The sequence below is a fragment of the Siniperca chuatsi genome, linkage group LG22, assembly GCF_020085105.1.
Source record: "Siniperca chuatsi isolate FFG_IHB_CAS linkage group LG22, ASM2008510v1, whole genome shotgun sequence".
Lineage (NCBI taxonomy): Eukaryota > Metazoa > Chordata > Actinopteri > Centrarchiformes > Sinipercidae > Siniperca > Siniperca chuatsi.
Genome location: NC_058063.1, coordinates 19,491,843 through 19,513,995, shown reverse-complemented (window position 1 = coordinate 19,513,995; position 22,153 = coordinate 19,491,843). Strand labels below are relative to the sequence as shown.

General features: G+C 38.5%; 1 protein-coding gene and 1 long non-coding RNA gene across 4 annotated transcripts; one reads left to right on the top strand and one right to left on the bottom strand.

Moving 5' to 3' along the window:
• Positions 1 to 53: 53 nt before the first annotated feature.
• On the bottom strand, positions 54 to 8,367 carry LOC122869705. 2 transcript variants are annotated; one of them, XR_006376386.1, is made up of 4 exons: positions 7,481 to 8,367; positions 7,224 to 7,378; positions 6,853 to 7,031; positions 54 to 198 (listed from the first exon to the last, which is right to left on the bottom strand). It is a non-coding gene; the product is annotated as an uncharacterized LOC122869705 (long non-coding RNA). The 2 variants fall into 2 exon arrangements; XR_006376384.1 differs by lacking the exon at positions 54 to 198 and having other exon boundaries at positions 5,507 to 7,031.
• LOC122869687 (E3 ubiquitin-protein ligase TRIM39) lies at positions 5,330 to 18,544 on the top strand. Of its 2 annotated transcripts, none has more exons than XM_044182912.1 (15): positions 5,330 to 5,498; positions 8,389 to 8,530; positions 9,087 to 9,336; positions 10,222 to 10,406; positions 10,635 to 10,739; positions 11,501 to 11,596; positions 12,578 to 12,811; positions 12,948 to 13,095; positions 13,665 to 13,712; positions 13,991 to 14,017; positions 14,136 to 14,200; positions 14,626 to 14,736; positions 15,085 to 15,224; positions 16,240 to 16,336; positions 16,513 to 18,544. In XM_044182912.1, exons 2-15 carry the CDS (start codon positions 8,390 to 8,392, stop codon positions 16,663 to 16,665), a joined length of 1,800 nt encoding a protein of 599 aa, XP_044038847.1. In that variant the 5' UTR covers positions 5,330 to 5,498; position 8,389; the 3' UTR covers positions 16,666 to 18,544. The 2 variants fall into 2 exon arrangements, with proteins under 2 accessions (XP_044038847.1, XP_044038849.1); XM_044182914.1 differs by having other exon boundaries at positions 5,331 to 5,498; positions 15,106 to 15,224.
• The last annotated feature ends 3,609 nt before the right edge of the window (positions 18,545 to 22,153 follow it).

Sequence of the window (22,153 nt, the reverse complement as noted above, 5' to 3'; positions counted from 1 at the left end):
GTGTTTCTGAGAGAAATCCATTAAGTATACAACTCAATACAAAGAGTGTGATCTTAGTGTGGAAGCACTGAAACCAAATCATACTGATTACCTCTGCTTGAGCCCAAGTCATCCCTTTTGCAACAAAGTGGAAACAGCGACTGTTGTACTCGGTCCAGCCACCACAAGATATTGACTGCTTGACAACATGATGCTCTCCTGAAGACAAATTAAGAATAACCGTGGGTTGTGTTGAGTCTTCAGTTAAGTTAAACGATTTCCCTTTTTCTGGCAAAATGTCTGGTAATGTAACTCTACATGTAGTTTCAAATTTCACATTTTTAACTTTATTTTGTCCTCTAGTGTTTTTTGATCCCTGTGTTGTCTTTTTATTTATTTATTTTATTATTATTATTGTTATAAGTTCCCCAGGTTCTTAAAATACCCTGGGGCACCAAAGGTAACCAAAAAAGGGCCCTATGTCAGTAACATGGAAACGTGAATGAACCTCTGATTTTAATGAAGTGGTGGATTTTGTTTTTTGAGAAACCTGGTTTAAGGTAAAACAGCTCAGTTTTTTCATGTTTATGGCTAGTTCAGCTGTGTTGTGTTTGGGCTGGCTCTATGATCAATGCTGATTAATCAGATCCTGTATAATATGTGTATTATTATGTCCTCGGACTCACAAGATGCAAACAAGTTTGAAAATAACGATTTAACGAAAATAACGATTTTATTTTACTATTCATACTGTTCTCATTCACTTTTCGTAGTTATACCACAGGACTTTCACAGTTTTTTAACCGCTGTTAAAGACTAGTGTAAAACCTGGAAATCCCGGTGGGACTGGTATTATTAATCTAATTTCATCAGCTTCTATCTATATCTACATAAGTAAAGTTATTATTATTATTATTTTCTGCTGAAATCTGTTCTAACATACTGGCCATGTATTCCAATCTAATCTACAATCTAATCTAACTTTTGGCCTTATTTCATGTTTTAACAGTAGCATTGTAGTTTTCCAGCCCTGTGTTACAGCAGAGGTAACACCCAACTGCTGGGCAGAGGGAACCAGACTGCAGATACCATCAGCACACTCTGATGTTCAACAGCTTTGAGTTGACAAGAGCAGTGGTAACCAGAAATCCTGCAACAACAACAACAACAACAACAACAGCACTCCCATTATGGTAATAATGGTATAGAAAGCCCTCTGCTTTGATTGGTCCCCCCTCTCCCTGTCCCCGCCCACCTTCCCAGGCACTGGACGCTTCAGAGCATGGAGAACAGAAAAAGAGGTAAATTTATCAATTAAAGAGAAAACCAAGAGGCAGAAAAATGGGGTGGCAGGTGATCTGTGATTGTACCGTGCCATTAAACCCAGCCAACCAAAATACAGCATCCAAACACACCCAATGCTTATATTTTTGATTCTGGCCCAGGTAGGTGATGGGATACACAACAGTCAGGTAGCGCTCCACCCCGTTTTAGGATGTGCGAGGACATCTGTCCAGGGTTAGTCATGGTGAAAATAAACAGAGCTGCCTTTGTCATCACTGTGAGATCAGTGTACTGACCATGTGGTGATGAAGTCAGAGTGGCTCATTGCTGCACTGTAGTGCTATTTATCCATCTATATTGTTTTGGTGTGAGTTGTCGAGTTTTGGAGATATTGGCATTTTTTGAATATAATGGGACTATATGGAACTAAGCTTGTGGTGCTCAAAGCGCCAAAAAAATACTTTTGACTTTTTAACTCAACAGCATGATTTTGGAAATTACGAGTTTTATAGTAGATTAGCCAGCAAGAACGATGCTTTAACTAACACTTAGCTAGCTTCTCCATATTTATATTAACTAACGCTAGCTAGGCTGGTGTGATAAAGACAGTGACACAATGCCCTACTATATTGTAGCAAAGTTACGTAGCTAAGCTAATGTGAAAGTATAAACATCAATGGATATGGCAGAATTTATTAGTGAAGGCTATCATTTTAGCTGAATTTTAAGTTGTTAGGAGGTAACATTAGTTTTCTGCTAGCAGCTAGTTAGCTGATGCAGCTTATATAGCTAGGATAGTTAGTGTTAGGTCTTCTGAACCACTTGTAATACTCTGAGGCATTGAGGACAATTTGCTAAACTACCTCTTTGTGTCCTTCTTCTTGTTCTTGGCCTGTACCTAAGTACAATTTTCAGGTAATTACTTGGCTATTTCCATTTTATACTACTTTATACTTCTATTCCACTACATTTTGGAGGCAAATATTGTGCTTTTTACTCCATTACATTTATTTAATAGCTTTAGTTAGAAGTTACTTTGTAGATTCTGATTGTTAATACAAAATATAAATCAACTAACAAATTATAATAAAGGTTATTGTTATTATATATTGTTACTAAGCTGCCTGGCAGTATATAGCCTGAAGTAGCTGAAATTAAATTTGCAGCCAAAAGCTGATGATAGATATGTCAATATTGTGTTCACAACTTGTTTCCGCTGCCCTCAAGAGGCAGTTATAGCAAGTAATTGTACAGCTGCTATTTACTAATTCACAGAACTCAGATTACAGAGACCGGAGAAAACAGGTTCAGTCTTGACAAATGTATGTCAGTAAATGCCTGAAATGTAAGTGCAGCTAGTCTGTAGTCTGTGTGGTGCAATAGCTCTTACTGTGAAACAACATACATGGAAGCGACAGTGTGGAATGTACAAAAGAAAAAGCACTGCTGGTACTGCTGATCAGTAGATAATTAAGTCTTTATAGTGAAGAAAATGTACCTGAAGCTACATCTTCAATGTGAGTCACTGCAACACAAACTGATTAAAACACACAAATGGTGGAGTTACTTAAAAGTACTTATACTCAAGTACTGTAGTGAACTACAATTATGAGGTACTCTTGAGTGTTTCCTTTTATGCTAGTTTCTACTTAATTTCCACTACATTTCAGCAGGAAATATAGTAGTATTTGCTCAACTAGATTTAACTGGCAGCCGTAGGTTCTAGTTACTATGCAGATTAAGATTTTATGTAAAAAAACTTATGAGCTTATTGAAATGCTGCAAACATGTTAGTGAGTAATAACAACCCAATAATATACCTCTATAATATACTGCTGTATACGTTTGTTGTCAGAAAAATGATAATTACAGGTTGATCACACATCTGTAAATCAATCAAGAGAGAAAGGAGCTGAGAGAATGTGAATTTTCTATGTGACATTTTGGGGAATAATGTGGATGTACTGACTTGGACTTGGCTGACTTTGTCAGCAAGCGCTTATATGTTAGTGGTCGGACACTAACAGCTTGAATGGACCAAAATCATTTCTGTCCAGTGAAAATCATATATCTCCAAATTTGGTGATTTAAAATTTTTCATATAAACTCAATGATTAAGAGTTCCTTTACAGGCTGAGAAAATTATGCTACTTCCCACGCTAAATAAACCATTTAAAAAATCATGGGGACATCTCATGAAAAGTTGATATTTTGGAGATTCATGGTTTACTACAAACTAGCTGCTTTTCTTTTTTACGTTTTATAAAAAATAACCTAGAAAAACTATTTGCGTGTGCCACAAGCTGTAATTACTGAGAAGCTGAATCATCAGCACGATGAAGAAAAATATTTTTTAACAAAGCCCAGCACCTTGTTTGGCTACACTTTGTCTGAGAGTCCGCTTATCTCTCTCTGAAGGTAGCGCATCATTAGCCGAAAGGAATGAGAAACGTGAAAAATGTGAGATGCTACAGGTCCAAACGTGCACACATGGAGAAAGTTAACAAACAAATGCACAGAAGCACATAAAACACACAGACTGTGAGTGCAGAGGTGAAAGGTAGCCGAATAACACAGAGGCACATGCAGGCGGCAGAAAGCACAGTTCCCATAGCTCTATATAGATTGCGAAGAGTCCTGGCACAGACGGAGAAGACGATAAGAGGAGCTAATTTTATTCTGCATGCCATCACTGAGCCTCGGTCACGTACAGCTGCACACAGAGTTCAGACCGTGGTGATATTGTCATTAAATTGAATGTTATTAAATTGCCCATTGTGATATCATAACAATTATGAAGACATAAATTAGAAGCCTCAAGGTGGAGAAGAGAAACGACATTGCTCCTTGTTCTCAAGCCAATTTATTTAAAAAGAAAACAGCAGAAAGTCATTATTCATAATATGATATGCATTCTCTATTTATTAGCATTTCTCTATATTAGCTCATATCTGTTGTTAAAATGTTATTGTTTCTGTTAGTTTTAGGCCATTATAATTCATTGTCGTTGGGAAAATAGGTTGTTTACTGCCTTAAAAAAATATGCCTTCCAACCACTAAAAACTCTTCTCTTATTTACATGTAGTATCTTCCTAACTAGCAAGATAGTCATCGAAACGAGTTGAGTTTGAGTTATCAAAGTGTGAAAAACTAGCAACTTCACGACTTCTGAGGTGCGAAATAACTTAAAGTGTGTATGAGTCAATGTCTTGTTATCTATTTCATAGTCCTGTTTACACATCCAGCAGATAACATAAACATCCAAAGTCCAATTTTCACTTTGCTTTTAGCTCTGTTTTGGACTTCACCAACTCCTGAATGAAAATATTTGACTCTTTAGCTGGCAAATGCTCTATTCCCATTCACCAGCTAGTTGCTAACTTTGCCTGTCACCTTTTTGATGCTGGGCAGGTAGTTTACAGTTTATCAGAGCTTTTTTTGCTGAAAACAGCTGCCTCCTTTGGCTGGAAATGACACCAATGACAGCGGTGAGAGTGAACCAAAACAGTAAAGTTGCGGGCCGAAACAATGAGGTCAAAGGTGCTTAAAAGCTCCATAGAGATAAGAGGAACTGCAGGGTTGGATGATAATTCTCCTTTCACATGTATCCATTGTTAACGTACAAATATTGTTTAGAACAGCTTTAATAGCGGATTGTGATAAAAAAAATGAAGAAATTGTAATATAGCACATTTTATTCCTCATAGTCATCATGCCTTGAAACAAATTTTCTGACTAATCACTACGTCTAGCCGGGTAATCATGACAATCCCACAGGCCAGTGCAGCTGTAATTATTTTCATTGCTAAAGGAAGTCAATTTGCTCCCTTGCTTCCAAGAAACTGTGTTTGACCCTGTATAAGGCAAGAGAAACATAAAACAAGGAAAACAAGTTGAGGGTTGAAAATATGGCCATTTGACCTACTCTATGTGTGTATGTGTGTGTGTGAATCATTCTCCCATCTCAACCAGTCCTGCCACATTTACATACCTGCCAAACAGAGAGACAGGTGAGTGGGCGTGGTGTGACTTTCCTTTCCATGGGAGGGAAAATCACAACACACACGCACCTTTTATATTTCACAACCTGAGAAGCATAAGCACTTCACAAGTGAGAGTGTGAGCGGTCAAGATACGACCTCTAAAGATCAAGAAACAACAAACAGAAAACTTTTTTTTGTACATCTCTGGAGCTTTTTGGACATATTTTAAAATCAGACCCACCAACAGGAAAGGTATCAACTTTTAGTCTCTTATTTCATGTTTAATGCTTATCTGAAGTATTTCAAGAAAACGTTTATTTACAAGGGACAAGTGCAGAAACCAATAAGAGTTGCAATAACAGTCCAATGTGTTGTATGTAAAATGAGATGTCTTCTACCACGTGTCACTTGATGGGTCTTAAATGTCAAAGGTAATTAAATTTACATTGTTACCTGAAGTAGCGCTGCAGCAAACACTTATTTAAATGTCTTGTTTTGACTGACCTACAGTCCTACAAATATATTCACCTGACACCAATATAAAGCAAAGAAAAGCACCAAATCCTCACATTAGAGTAGCAAGAACAAGAGAATGTTTGCTGTTTGTGCTTGAAAAACGACCAAAAGTGTTCGATTATTTTCACTCTTGATTGACTAATTGATTAATCGACTGATAATTTCAGCTCTAAACTGAAGTTCCTCAATAACTTTACTTCCTAAAACTCCCAAATCACCATTATCCCAAGGAACCAGCAGTAAGGATGTTTTAACCAGTGAGACAAAGTGTTAAGTAAGAGGCTCCTTTAGCTATCAAACGGCTCAACAGGTCAACATATTTGCATAACATAAGTGCACTTCAGTCAAGCACTTTATTCTGAAAGACTCCTTATTTGCAGTTCACATGTCTTGGCTCTAATCATTTCTTTTATTAAGTTGGCAGGAGTGTCTCTATTAATATTTTGATATTAACGTTAATGCAATGAATTGAATACAGATGCTTGTTTGTGCTTTGTGATCTCTTGGCTGCAAACCAACTTCCTTCAGGGTAATGAAGCTCAAAGCTATAAGTTGCGGAAGGATTTAGAGGCAAGTTAGAGGTGTTATGGGAAAGGACCATGCGGTTTACTCTATCAGGAGGAACCTTTTTTTAAAAGACACAATTACAGAAATTATACCTTTTTTCTTTTTAGTTGACAACATTTTCCAGCCTGTAAAAACTACCATAAGAATGTAGAAAGTATTTTGAGCCAGTTGAAAAGATATATAAAAGATATTAACAGATGTTTATGGTTATTTAATCACATCTAAAGACTGTTGCTGAATGTAACCTGCCCTCATCTGTTTTTGAGCTGTTGACAAATTAATTCCAGGTAGTAAACTTAATGAATAGGCCTATGTAGCCACATATTAATACCAAATTGGCAGTTAGCGCAGACATGTGTGACTCTACATAGATACATAGATCTACTTTTTCTCCCATTACACCTTTTTTTCCTTTGCAGTTCTCCCACACTTAGATTTAGATTTATTGTCCAAGAGGGAGATTTGTTTTCACAGCCAGCACAACACAGAAGCATACAGTACAGATATACACACAGCAACATACCGATATAGGCAACACTTCAATCAAATCAAATCTTCATGTCTCCATTCATTCATGCCCCTTCCAGTATCCCAGCTCACAACAGTGTCAGCAAGGCACTTTGTACCGGACTGCTATGGCAGAAGGGACAAAACTCCGGCTGAAGCAAGCTCTTCTCCATTTTAAAGTCCTGTATGTTCCATCTAAAATACACAAAAAACCCCAACATGACTACTTTGTTTTGATTGCATTGCCTTGTCAAAATTGCAATAGATAAACTGCTTGTCATATAACTGTTTCGAGCCTTTCCACTCCTCTTTGCAGTTTCACTTAAAAGGTCAAACAGCTGTCACATTAGCAAGACACTGACAAATTGCCTATATTTAAAGACTTACCAATGGTGAGGCAAAAAGTGCTTGTCCTGAAGTTGATGCTCGAGTAAAGGTCATGGGGTTATTGAACTAAAAAGGGTTTATTGTATGTGTTGACCAAGTTTCATGGCAATCTGCACATTAGATCCAAATGTGGATATTTTGGCCTTGAAGTGTTGCTAGAATAAAGGTTATTAAAAGATATAACATCATAGTCAAAAGTATTGGTCAAGGACAAAGTTTAACCTGATGTTGGCACTAAACAAAAGGTCAGTGCTCACCAAAAACATTAAGGATCTTTTGGGGATCATCCAAGCCAGACTTCATGACAATCTGGCCTCCTTGAGATACAAGGTGTTGGACAAATGGAGCGGCGATCAATATTTCCACCCTCATAATTGAACGGCAGTAGTATTTTTTGCCCTGGTACACCCTGTGGGCAAAGAAGAAACAGCTGACACCAGAATTTAATGATCCAAACAGGGTAAATCTATGGTATGTCAATTCAACCCGGTCTCCTAGAAATTATGTATACTGCTAATTTGTTTTGCCAGTTACCTTCTTTTGATGGAAATGTAATTGCTGCCTGGATTATTAGCACAGGACTTTGATACCGGAGACCAGGACTTGCATCCTGAGTCTGGCATATAGTTAGTTATATGCAACACTTTACATTACATTTCTCTCAAGACTTATTCACTGTTGCAAATGAATTATTATTCAGTATATGAACATAATTTCTGGGGAACAAGGTTGCTCAGTAAGAGTTTTTGGAAAAACTCTTTGCAGTTCCAGCGGGATAGACAGATGTATTTTTACTAAAAATGTACTTGAACCATAAGTTAGGTAGTGGGATCTGGGAGAGAAAGCGTGGACGTCTGCACAGCCAAAAACTCTGCTGGTGAAACTTCTTTCTCTCCATCACTTGCGGATTCACTTGGTAGTCTACACCCTCGCCAGGACAGTGTTACACATTGGGAATGACTAAATTGGGAAGAAAATATGTGTCTTTAAAGCAATATCAAAGTAATAATTACAAGCCATTGTCCTTATGTCTAAACTCTGCCAAAGAGTTTTTTTGAAGGACATTTTTAAAAATGCTATAGCTTCTTGCTGTTGTTGTTGTTTCAAAAACTGGTCAGTCTTGATTCAACTGTATATTTTTCTCTCTCGCTCTCGCTTTCCACAGGATGTCCTTACATGGTAGCTTTCTGTCTGACGAGCAGTTCCTGTGCTCGATCTGCCTCGATGTGTTCACTAACCCTTCGTCCACACCATGCGGCCACAGCTTCTGCATGAGCTGCATCAGCAGATACTGGGACGGATCTAAGGTGTGGGAGTGTGTACACGAGTAAATGTGTGTTATATGAATGTCGGTCTTAGGTATGGTATAGAGGTGCCCTTCCTTTTCCTTTATGTTCATCTGTTCTTGGTGTGTGTCCTTCCTGCCTTCTTTCAATTTCTTCCTTCCTCCTGTCTTCTTCTTTCCTTCCCTATGTCCTTGCCCATCCTTTGTTTCCCTTCCTTTCTTTCTGTTTCCTTAATTTTTTCAGTTTGTACCAAGACGTTTTCTTTCTCATTTGTTTCTATCTTCTTCTTTCCTTCCTTTGTTTCCTCCTTTCTCACTCTTGTGTGCACTGTATAGTGTGTATTTCTTGTATGCGTGTGTTACATGACTTTTTAGTACCACAGTACATTAAGCAGGTTGTGCACATTGTTTAAAAGCAACAATCGATCCCTTCATCCTTACTTACTTACAAACATTTCACACGCTCCTTCTATCCTTTTTTTCTGTCTGCCCTTGCTTCCTTTATATTTATTTTCTTCTTTGGTTCCTTTTTTTTCATTTCCCCCTCCCCTTTTTCCCATCCATCCTTCCTCTCTCAGGTTTGCCAGTGTCCTCTGTGTAAGAAGACCTTCCAGAAGCGACCAGACCTCCAGATCAACAGGACGCTGCGAGAGATCACAGAGCAGTTCAGATCCATGAGAGGAGGGGGAGGAGTGGGGAGGGAGAAGAGAGGGGGAAGAGGAAGAGGAAGAGACGGAGGCATAAAATATGATTTATTTCATGAACTGAAGAAGAAGCTGCCTCGATCTCTGCCAAAAGCATCAGTGACGCAGCCCTGTGAGGCTCAAGGTAAGACAGGTGAATTAGGTCAAAGGTTAGATCAATACATGGAGTCAAAATCAGCGTTTTAGTACATTTTAGTTATCAACCAGTCAGTGTTGCTTTCCTGCCTGCATGAAAACAGAGTGGAAATTTGAGTTTTATTACTAAATCTAGTGGAAAATACATTTTAAGATTTCCAATGTAGTTGAATAAACGGCTCTGATATGTCCAACTAGATGATATAGAATCAACGTCAATGTAGACAAATGGTTATTTTGTCTTGAGTGATAAAATGACCTTTGTGTCAGATTGTATTTCCTGTATTTCTGATAGGACAGACACTACATATGCACTTACTGTAAGTCACTTTAGATACAAGTGTCTGCCAATTGATATGCATGTAATGTAATTAAATTTTCACATAAATAATACTGACGACCTGAGTCTAAAAGTACTGGTGTTTTTATTGTACTTCAAAAATCTATATTCATTCATCACACACAGTGACAGAGCCAGTCTGCTCAGTTTAGTTGCACATTCTGCTGATGATACATGACTGCTGTGTCAGAGCTATGTTGCACAGTAGCAATCTTTAACAAGACACGAAGAGTCTTCAGCCAGTCTACAGCTCTGTGAGGCTGTAAATGCTAATGTCAGGATGTTAACATGCTGATGTTTAGCAGGTATGTTTGCCATGTTCACCATCTTAGTTTAGCGTGTTAGCATGTTAACATTTGCTAATTAGCATAATACAAAGTGCAGCTGAGGTTGATAGGAATGTCATTAGTTCTGCAGGTGTTTGATCATAAAACAAAGTATAGGACAGATTGAATGTAATGACTCTACAGTAGATGAAAAATCAGGTGATCACCAAAGTCATAAGGATACATTGTCTGACGTCATTCTTACCAGTCACGACCTCACTGGCTTCTTCGGTACCAAACCACAGTCCAATTGCTGCCCTGAACCACAACTCCGGACCTCCTCCGCCGCCTACCCATTCCTCCTGCTCCAGCGGCCGGAGAAGGTTCACCGTGAGTGGCGCTGCAAGCAGCCACACCTTACCTGTCTGTGAGATCCACCGCAGAGGATTAGTGGTACAATACTTTTACCTACATTATAAACCAGTATCTGTCATTGATTTTCAGCCTTTCAGACCCCTACAGTCCTTTGTGGTTTTTTCATTGAACTTCAACAAGCTTATTATCTTAATTGAAGAACAAGAAAAATAGTCTATGATTTTGGGCTCCTCTTAAGGTGAGGCTGTTTATATTTTTCATGGCAGATAAAGGTTTGACACTGCAACACTCTCTCACTGATTTCAGATTTACTGTAAGACTGACCAAGTATGTATCTGTCCTGAATGTGAGACTGAGGACCATCCGGATCACGACACGGTGACTGTCGAAGCCGAATGGATGGAAACCAAGGTAAGAAAACAGGACGGAGAAGCAGAATGACGTTTGAAGAGAATCATTCAGACTTTGGGGAGTATAATCCTGTAGTGTCTTTGTTTTAACCAGAGAACAGTGGCTGTAAGAGGAATAACAACAACAACAAAGCACAAACTGTTACAACACAGGTGATATGTGAAATCTGAGCCAAACAAAGTAAATTCAATTAGGACACAATGCAGTCTGGACTTGTGCCTCTGGCATCTAAGGGATAAAACCCTACAAACTGTATGTTCTGTGATTGTAATGGATGACGTGGAGGCTAAGAACCACCTGATGCAAAGTGGTTCTTAGCCTCAATCATGGAATGTACAAACTTGGAGGGTATCCCGGTTATACCATGGCCACTTGCCATATTTTTGCTTCTATCCTGAGTGTGCAATGAGACATTTTGAGCACTGAAAAAGACTTTTTGCAAGCACATGAAATATGTTTTGTTTTTTATCACACAAAAAATAATTTATTCAAGCAAAGAAAAATCTACCCTGTGCTCGATACACTTATTTGCATTTTTGCTGTTTTCCACATAAACGCATATGTGTGAATGGGGTGAATGTGAAATGTAGTGTGTGAAGCACTTTGAGTGGTCGGAAGACTAGAAGGACGCTATACAAGTACAGTCCTTTTACCATTTGTTTTGTCTCCAATGCAATTGCTAGTAAGATTATTTGATGCAAGGAAAGTAGTGGGCACAACACATGTATAAGTAGTTTGTGTGTGTGTGTGTGTGTGTGTAGGTCCAACTAAGTGTGTCGGAGCAGGAGATCCAGGAAATGATCAGAGAGAGAACCAGGAAGATCGAGGAGATCAGAAAGTCAGTGACTGAACTGGAGGTAGGACACACACACACACACACACACACACACACACACACACACACACACACACACACACACACACACACACACACACACACACACACACACACACACACACACACACACACACACACACACACACACACACACACACACACACACACACACACACACACACACACACACTGTGTGGCAAAACCTGTAAATCCACCTGTCATCCCTTTATCAGCTTTTAATCACAAACACACTGTCACCCACTCATTCTTGTGGTTTAACACAACCTTTTTAAGTGTATTCCCAAATTTGGGGGGCTTCTACTTGAATGCATGCATTTTGGGTGCATTCATAGTTTTTTTACAGTTTTCCCCGCATTTTCTGATTTATTGCTTTCACAAGGTTTCCCCCAAATCTTTAGGGTTTTTAGGTATTTATTCCATAATTATCGAGGTTTCACACAACATGTTAGGTGTAGTCCTGATTTTTTATGGTTTTTACTTGAATCTTTGAAGCCCCGCCCAGATTTTACCTGAGTTTCCTGGTTTATTCCCTGATTTTCAGGGCTTTACCCTACTTTTTGGGGCTCTGGCCAAATTTCTTTTTGCCTTCAAAACTTTTTACAGTTTGGAATGTTTTTATGTCTGTTTTCAATTTTCTAGGTTTAATTCCTTAATTTGGGTAATTTATACAATTTTTGGGGTAGGTTTACCCAAATTTGAATGTGTATTTCTGATTTTTCAGGGTTCCCAAATTTCATATTTATTCCTAACTTTTGGAGAACTTAAACCAGTTTTTCAGGGTTTTACCCAACTTTTTGTGTTCATTAATACCTGACTTTTAGCACTGTGTTTCTATGTGTGTTTCTGACATCGTAAATCTGTTTTGGGGCCTTACAAGGGAATCTCAGTGCAACTAAAAATGTAAAAACTTTAAATGGCTACTGTAACTAAGTGTCTTGAAAGGTCTAAGGTTTACATCACAGACTCATAAATTCCCCAGCTGACGGTGGAGCGAGAGACGGCGGGCAGCGTTTGCCTGTTTTCTGCTATGGTGTCTGCCATTGAGCACTCCCAGGGAGAACTGATGGAGGTGATGGAGATGAGCCGGAGGGCGGCCAAGCACCAGGCTGACGCCGTTATACGACAGTTGGAGCTGGAGGTTGAAGAACTGCACAGGAGAGAAAACGCCCTTGCCGAGCTCGCCCAATCAGAAGACTACATACACTGTGTCAAGGTTGGTGAGGATCTAATAAGGTCCAATTTGATGATACTGTATATTGACATATAGCAAACTCTGTGGGAAACCTAAGCACAGTTGAATTCTGCATCATTTGACTTTTTTTTTAAACTTATGTCCACCTACTTTCCAGACATTCCCCATCCTCTCCAGTCCTCCACCTGCCAAAGACTGGTCTGGAGTGTCAGTAAACTCTGACCTGGGAACAGGGACCATCTACAGGTCGCTGGCAGCTCAGATGGAGAGGTTCCAGGAAGAGCTAAAGAATATTGCAGAAACAGGTCAGTAAAATGCAAAACACAAGGCTTGTTTCCAAAGATAACTAACAGTGAAGACATGAAGACTGGCAGAACAAGGGAACGTTTTACTTGAAAGCATGGAGTCTGTAGAAACATGAGCAAAAGGTTGTCAGTATTAGTTGATAGTCAACATATTGAGTCAAAAGAGCAGTTTTATAACTTTCCTGATTTTGGTATCAATGAAGAGGATGATGACTCAGTTTCCAGTTGAAAAAACACACCCTTCTTCATTAAGTCCTTAAACCAGACACTACGTCTGTCATAAAGTACTGAAATACTGCCCTCTGGTGGTAAAGTTTAGTATGAGCTGTTCTGATATGTGTTTAATCTGTGTCCAACTTAAAGGACTGTGAGTTTTAGCCCATTAAAAGAGTTATTTATATTACTTCTGACTTCTCCAAATCATGCATTAAATGGCACCAACTACACAGAACAACATTTTTTAATTTGTCACAAGGACTTTTCTCCTAAAGCGTTCAATAGTTTGGGAGTTAAACTTTACTGTTGACTGGTGTTCAGCTCCTGAGACATGTGTTCTTGTTCCTCTTCAGGTTTTCCTGCCTCAGTACTGGAACCCAGTCCAGTCCGCACACAGCCCAGTGAGTGTCCACTCCCACTCCACCTTAAATAGGCTAATCATAAAGGTCTATACTGTACATAATCCAGTGAGTGATATCTGCCATCACCTTACATTTTCCAGACACAAACCAGTGAGTGACTCTATCCATCCTACCTTAAACAGTTAAACAAATCCATCATACTGCACATAGTCTTGTGAGCATTCCACCTTAAACAGGTTAACTGTACACATTTCTACAATGAATTAGTGAGTTTTAACAACATTTTGTCTTGTTTTAATGAAACTGTTTTTCTGCAGGGATGAAGAGGGTACAGGAGTATGCAGGTACGTTACATTCACACAGATTAAATTCAGTGAAAACAATATTATGGGCACATAAAGTCAGCTTGCAGACATGATTAAATATAGACTAATATAAAATTCCTTCCTTCCTTGAACACAGTGGATGTGACTCTGGACTCCAACACGGCCCATCCCAGGCTGATTATGTCAGAGGACATGAAGAGTGTGAGATGCCTGTTAAATTATTATATCACAGAATCATTCACAGTGGATTTAGCATTAGCATTACACCTGTGGGCTTGTTTGTGAAGGAATGCAGAGTGTAAACCGTTCAGTTTTCAAGACAATTCAGGTATTCAAAACCTGCAATTACAAACCCACATAAAACATTTTTACAGTCTTGAAAATGTGTCTAAAAATAGTGACTTAATTTTTGGTAGGCAAAATTGTCCATATAGTTGCCTTTTTTGTGTCTTTTTTTAAAATCACATGGTAGACTTATGTTACAAGAATAGAGACGAATACATTTTGAAATGTTTTGTCCACTTTTTCACCTGGGTCCACTAAAGTTGTGGGAGTATCTGCCTTCTGTATCAGTAACTGTGTTGTGTCTATGAAGGCTGGTGCTGATAAACTCTGCGTTTCTGCAGGTGAGGTGCGCAGAACGACACCAGCTGCTTCCAGACAATCCAGAGAGGTTTGACAGAGTCGTCTGTGTCTTGGGGAGGGAGACCATATCCTCTGGGAGACACTACTGGGAGGTAAGCGGCTCTCTCCTTATGTACTGTATTTATTATTTGACACAGAAGAATTCCCAATCTGCCTGGTCATTTTCTAGACAAATATGCTGCAAATTCCTGGTATTTTCACCAAACATCATACGATTAAAAAATTACTATTTTGTCAACTGAACAAAATGACAGACAGGTTTGTTGTGATTACAAAGTAATTATTAGTGATTACAAGAAAAATGTAGTTTTTTATGTTGTGATCACAAAATAATTATTTCAAATAATCATTTTGGGATGACAAGAAAACAGAACATGAACAAATAATTACACGCGTGTCCTTCCAGCCTGTTATATGTGTCTGTGTTTGATTCTATAAAGATGTCTACTTCCTGTGAACAGGTGGAGGTGGGTGGGAAGACAGACTGGGATCTGGGGGTGGCCAGAAAATCAATCAACAGGAAGGGGAAGATTGAGGTTACCCCAAGCAACGGGTACTGGTTCCTCAGCCTAAGAGACAAGTGAGTCATCAGTTAATTACCTAAATGGGATGTTAATTTGATAGATTTGCTCAGTAAAATGCCTCTGATATGAAATTTGAGCTTTGGTTAGCATTGGAAAGGTACTGGAATAAGAGTCTTTATCTATATGTATTGATAATAATGCTTTGTAATGAATTCTACTGTAATTAGGCTAACTGTGGGAAGCTAAAGTGAGAACCTTTAATTACAAAAATACTTTAAAGTTTGAAGTTCGTTCATAACATGTAGCTAGAAGATCTAGTCTTGTGTATCATTAAAGTGTATCATTTTGTAAAAATGTTTAAATAATTAAAAGGAAAAGCAGCAAATCTTCATATTTGAGAAGCTGGAACCATGAAATGTTTTTGCAAGAAAAATGGCAAATGATTTTCAAGATTTTTATTATTATTATTTATTTTTTTAACTATTCATATGTTTTTATGCAAAACTTTAAGGTAAATAGTAACTAGCTGTCAGATAATTAGAGTGGAGTAAAAAGTACATTATTTCGCTCTAAAATGTAGTGGAGTAGAAGTAGAAAGTGGCATGAAAAGAAAAGACTCAAAGACTCTACAAGTACTTAAAGACAGTACTTGAGTAAATGTACTTAGTTACATTCCACCACTGAAGGTGTTAACATTATTGTATGTTTACAGTTTATTCTGCTGCCCCCAGTTGGCCAAAAAAGTTAATTAATGCAGCTTTAATCTTCTCAGCATCCCACCATCATGTGTTTCCTTAGTGTCAGTTTTTCTCAAATGATGGATTTCTTTAAAAACAAAAACATCTGGGCATGAAATATTTTCAAATCATTTAAAAGGTGTTGCTTTTCACTTGATTCTGAAGTTAAGCAGGGTGTATAATGTAATAATAAAATATCAAAAAAGAGAGATAAGATAAGGCAGACAGTGATATCAACGAAAACAGTTTACATACTCAAATTCCTTTCATTAAAATTTCTGGTAATTAACTATCCTCTCCTTTCTCTTTTCCTCCCCCTCATTTCTCTCCTCAGGAACAAGTATGCCTTTCGCTCTGAACCCTCCACAGATGTCCATCTGAACCTCAAACCACATAAAATTGGGATATTTGTGGACTTTGAGAAAGGACAGGTGCAGTATGGGAAATACATTTTACATATGTTGACTTCTTTTGCCTTATGAATAAAAGAGAACAGAGTATGACAAATATCAAGTCCACCAGTGTCTTTCAGCTTGTTTTACCAGATGTGCCTTTTTCTGTTCTGTTTTGAAATAACACTGTATGTCCTCCTGGTTCTTCTTCACAGGTGTCTTTCTACAACGTTGATGCTAAAATCCACATCTACACTTTCAATGACACTTTCGGCGAATGCATCTACCCGTTCTTCAGCCCCTGCACTAATAAATCTGGAAAGAATGACAGCCCGCTGATTATCACACCAGTAAACATGAAAGAGTGACAGAACAACACCTGAAAGTTATTTGTTGTTTCTTCTTCTCTTTTTAAAATGCCTACTCATGCATTTAGTTGCTCTGTAAAACAAGAAATTCTGGTCTTTAAAAAAAATCTATATAAATATTCATTGTTGGCTTCTTAAAGGTTCTGTGTTTAACTTTCAGAAAATCCTTGTTAATAGTGACACCAGTGGCCGTTAAGTTAACTACAGTCAGCATCCTGTTGCTCATCATCCTGGGACTGCCCAGGACAGTGATGCTGAAATGAACACTGAATGCTGGAAAATTTTGTATTTATAACAATTTATATAACAATTTGTATCATATTTAGAATAATGTTACTATCTGTAATGTCCCTATTTGGACCATTAGCTCCATAATATTAACTAGCTTGCCGTTTGCATCACCCCATCAGCCAACGCCACGAAGCAACCAACACCAGACCCACACCGTGCAGCCAAGCCACATCCAGCCGGCTAACCCTAGCTTAGTTTAGGGTACAGTTAGGTATTTGGCCGCCCCTGCCTTGCAACGCTCTTGGCTAGTACACTGTGTACACTATGTACTGACTAGTGCGTAGTACTTGAATTTCGTCACGGTAGTGTTGTCTCAAATCGAACACGGCTGTTGTGCACTTACTGGAAATGAAATCGCAACAATTGACTGCTTCTTCGTCTTCTTTTTAATGGTAAATTGCAACCGTTCGTGGTACCAAATCATTACAGACTAAATTAACCCAATAAACATACTGATGGCTTGTATCTGACAACAGTATAGTGGTACATGGTGGAAAAAACACATGTATAACTCACATTTTTATAGCGCTGTGTTCACCGGAGCAACTGCAACCGCTCCCCTTCCACTATGATGGCGACCAAGATGGCGACCATTGAGGGTCAGAAGTGTCCTGCATTCCACACTCAACTTTTTGACTGTTATGAGTACATCATCCGGGTACTTGTAGTGTACAGCATTTTGCCATAAATGTCAGTCTGAATGCACTTATGCACTCAAAATAGTAAGTGTAAGTATGGAAGTATGCAAATTGAGACACAGTCATAGTATTTTGCTAGCGACATTAGCGAGCAAGCAAGCTAAGCTTAGCTAGCCAGCTGCAACTCAGCCACATTGCATGGATCCAGCGCAGGCTGCTCTGCAATGCCATCTGATTAAGCAACCTGCAAACAGCAAGCTAGCCAATCTATCAGCCAGATCAGCCCTGGGATTCTGGATGAATTGGCTAACGTTATCCACTCAAGACAGTATTTTGCTACGTTTGCTATCTAGCAATTCGTCCGCGTTAACAAGCAAGCTAACGTTAGCTAACATTAGCCAGCTGAAACCACAATATCACAGTATATTTCACATGCTTTGCAGTAATGTTAGCTTTGACTTTGGACTTTGTGTGGGACTCTGTGTTGTGGTGGGTGCCGGTCATTTGTTGACCTTAGCGAGCTCCATTTCTAAGCTAACGTTAGCTAGTATTAGTAGCACACTGTTGGCGCTGTAGGAGACCAGAGGAGAAATCACTCGGGAGCGCGCATAAAGGTCACATCCTTTGGATTTTACCGGAAAAAAAACGTCCCGAGTCCTTTACATAGAAATTAGTCCACAGGCTGTTATAGGCAACGTTGGGGAAGTTCTCGTTTTTTAAGTTACACTACAATCCGTTCACACATTGGCAATAGCCTACAAAGCGATTATTACATGTAAATAACCCTAACCCTAACCCCTTCACATTCTTACATATTGCAACTTTAAAACTTTCTGTTGGCAGATGTTGTTGTCTGACTGTGAATAGTTTATTAATACAGATGAGAGATTTTAATGTTGTATTTTAAATGATTTGCTGATCATTTATTAAAACAATCACATTTTCTGATACATCCGGACATCTGTTTTTGATATTATTCTTACAATAACTGTGGTCATTATCTCAAGATTGAGCTTTAGAGAAATAGTTCGACTTTCATTTTCTTGCAGAGTGTTGGATGAGAAGATCGATATGTCTGTACGGTAAATATGAAGCTACAGCCAGCAGCCGGTTAGCTTAGCTTAGCATAGAGACTAGCTACAGCCAGCAGCCGGTTAGCTTAGCATAGAGACTGGAAACAGGAGCTAGGTAGGTAGGTGACAAAATCCTCTAAATGAGCTTTAGAAGTGCTGATAGGTAACCACCTGCTGGCTGTAGCTCATCTAACTCTCAGCAAGAAAGCGAATAAGCATATTTCCCAAAATGTTGAACAATTCCTTTAATTGACTTGAGGTTTAATTTTGTTCATTTTAATTGAAAATATGGTTAAACAAGGTAGCACTACAAAAAGAAAAATGCTGAATACTTGCTGTAATTTTACAAATGTATTGCTGGCATGAAAGTAGACAATTAGATGTTGATCATATTGAGAGGTTGTGTATTATCATTTTAGTAAATGTTACATTAGTTTTATTCACAACATATGACATAGGGATTCAGTGTCTTTCTTAAGGACAGTTTAACATGGACAGCACTGCTGATTTCATGCTAAAGAAAGAGAATAATATATGCTTTTGAGAAACAGACTAATGAATCTTTGTTATTTTGTAAGTTTTTATGAAAAAGAATTTGTTTCTCTTCCAGTGTAACATTTATATTCCTCCCAAAGCTCTCAGCTGTAGTTCAATCATTGAACACCAGGGGGAAGATTTGTTCCAGCTTTCGAGAGACAAACAGGATTTGCTCTTGTATAAAGATAATTAAATTGTATTTGTATATTATAAATCTCCATACAAATACTGTACTTTATTAGTTACTTGTACTTTACCAGAATGAATCTGTCGTATGTGCTGTGTAGTGGCATGTGGACCCAAAAGTAGATTATTAGGAAGCGGTATCAGGGTGAAGTAGCCGGATGGCTACAGTGTTTATTAAGGGTGTTGTGGTTTACAAGCAGGTACAGGCAGGTACAGGCAGACCGGTAGGCAGACAGGTAACTAACAGGCAAAAGGCAGATAGGTTACTGGCTGGCAGTGGTGGAAGCAGGGAAGTGAATCCAAGGTGGCAAAATAGTTCACTAGGCAGGCAAATTACAAAAATCCAGAATCCAACCAAGGTCCACGGGAGACAAAGAATATAAAACAGAACTCACTGTAAAAATGCCGGGGAACCAGGTACAACAAAAGGAGCACCAAATGGCGACACACCAAGGTCAGGAACACTCTCTAGACAGGATCAAAACTCAAGGCAGGAACAACACTATGTGAAACAACAATGACCCAACACTGAACAAAGACAGAGACACAGACTAAATACCCTACAATTAAGGAAGGGCCAACAATCAAAACTGGAGGGAAAACAAAGCCAGGAAGTAAAACCACAAGACCCACAAGAGGGGGAACACACTACAAAATAAAACAGGTAGTGACAAAACCTTAAACTACCACAGAATCCATTTTACACTTCTTTATACTTCTACTTTACTACATGTACTTTTTACTCCACTACATTTATCTAATAACTACAGTTACTAGTTACTTTTCAGGTTAGGATTTTAGAACATATGATATGCTTATAAAATATGATGCATTATTATAAAAACATAGTCCATATGCCATCAAAATGAAATATAGCTGTTTTTAATGTAAGGTCATTATCCAACAAATACGTTTGTATAAATTACCTTACTGATGACAATGGGCTGAACTTAAATGTTTCTTCTGTTGTTGACTTGGATCTCTCTGACCACCACTGTGTATTTTGTTGTCTTTTATTGTACACTGTAAACTTCTATAGAGCAAGTGGTAAAAAAACAAACAAACACTGTCTTTCTTACTCCTGAAGCAACCTCAAACTTCTGAGCACATGTTGTCAAAAACCAGATTACATCTACTCACTCCTCAAGTGACAGTCTCCTTAATGCATTTAACAATAACTTGGCTACAGCCCTTGATGCTGTTGCACCACTAAAAATTAGAACAATTATTAAAAAGATGAAAGCATGCAATGGAAGAATTATGAAACCACTAAAAATGGCGCAAAACTAAGTTACATGTGCATAAAGGGAATTTACCAGAAAAAATACATTTTATAATAAAGCAATTCAGACTTCTATGCAATTTTATCTTTTTAACCTGATAAATTCTAACATAAGCAACCCCAGAGTGCTTTTTAACACCATTGATCACCTCATTAACCCTGTTACAGACCATAGCAACCATCTTATCGCTTCTAAAGGTGATGAATTTGCGGAGTACTTCAAAGAGAAGACAGCCAACATCAGGTCTAACATCTGTCAACTCCACAATGCCACAACAACTGAAGAAACATCCAGCATACAGTGTGAAGCCCTGCTGGACACTTTTAGCCCAGCTGACAGTGAAATGCTCAGGGAAGTGGTAACAACACTTAAGTCCTCCACATGCACCCTTGACTCAATCCAAACCTCCACCTTTTTTTTTAATGTTTTTAATTCGGCACCTGAGGAGGTCCTTACAATGACTCCCGCTGTCTCCAGGTAGCCATTAACACTGCAAACATGCACATTCAAATTCATACAAATTCAGTGCACCAGGTGAGCACAATATACGTAACAATCCACAAGATTACATAATAATGCAGTCAATTTTGTCCTTTAGTAGTGCAAATTTGCAAGTAATCAAAGAAATTACCAACAACCGACTCACAGTGAACCTGGGACTTTGGGGGGGCCCTGGCTGCCGTATTTACTGATCAGCGTTCGCATGTGCAGCCATTCACTCATGGCTTCAGCAAAGAGAGAAATTAAACTATGACACCACACCCTGACTTGCCTGCGTGAAAATGCTTTTCCGTGAGGAACTATTTTATTTTTGGTTTTGTGTGACACTGAGTCATGTGTGAGATGAGGGGGATGCTGCACATGCACAAGAAAGTTTTGGTTTACAAAAAGCATTAGCATGTTCTCTCTTTCTTACTGTATTGGTGTGTGTTCTTTACTATGCTTTATAGTTGCTACAAATCTTAATTATTTAATTAATTAATACCTCATCTGACAAGACCCAAAGACAATTTTTGTTTCCTAATGGTGTACAGCTTTTTACCACTCTCATGTCTGCATGCTAAATATAAAGCTAGAGCCAGGAAACTATTAGCTTAGCTTAAAAGCACCTTTAAAGCTAACTAATTATGTTAGTGAGCTTAAGATGTGATCTTGTTTTTTTAATCTTTACACAAACAGAAACGTTAAAACAAGTTGTGGTTTTACGGGCGTCGTGTGCTACAACTATTTCTAAACTGGGCCAGTTAATTCCTGGATTCCTTTAAGGGATTCCAAGGTTTGGTGTTTTGTGTTCCTGCTGAGTTGTGTTGGTAAGCCTTTGCCACATATTAAAAACACAAGACTCACAATTGAGAATGACTTCCGGATGGGAGCCGAAACGTCTTGATTCTGAAAACAGTGTCCAGATGGCTACGACTGAAACCTTTTCTACGATAGAACACTCCTGGACGAATGAGGGACTACACCGTCCAACACAAGA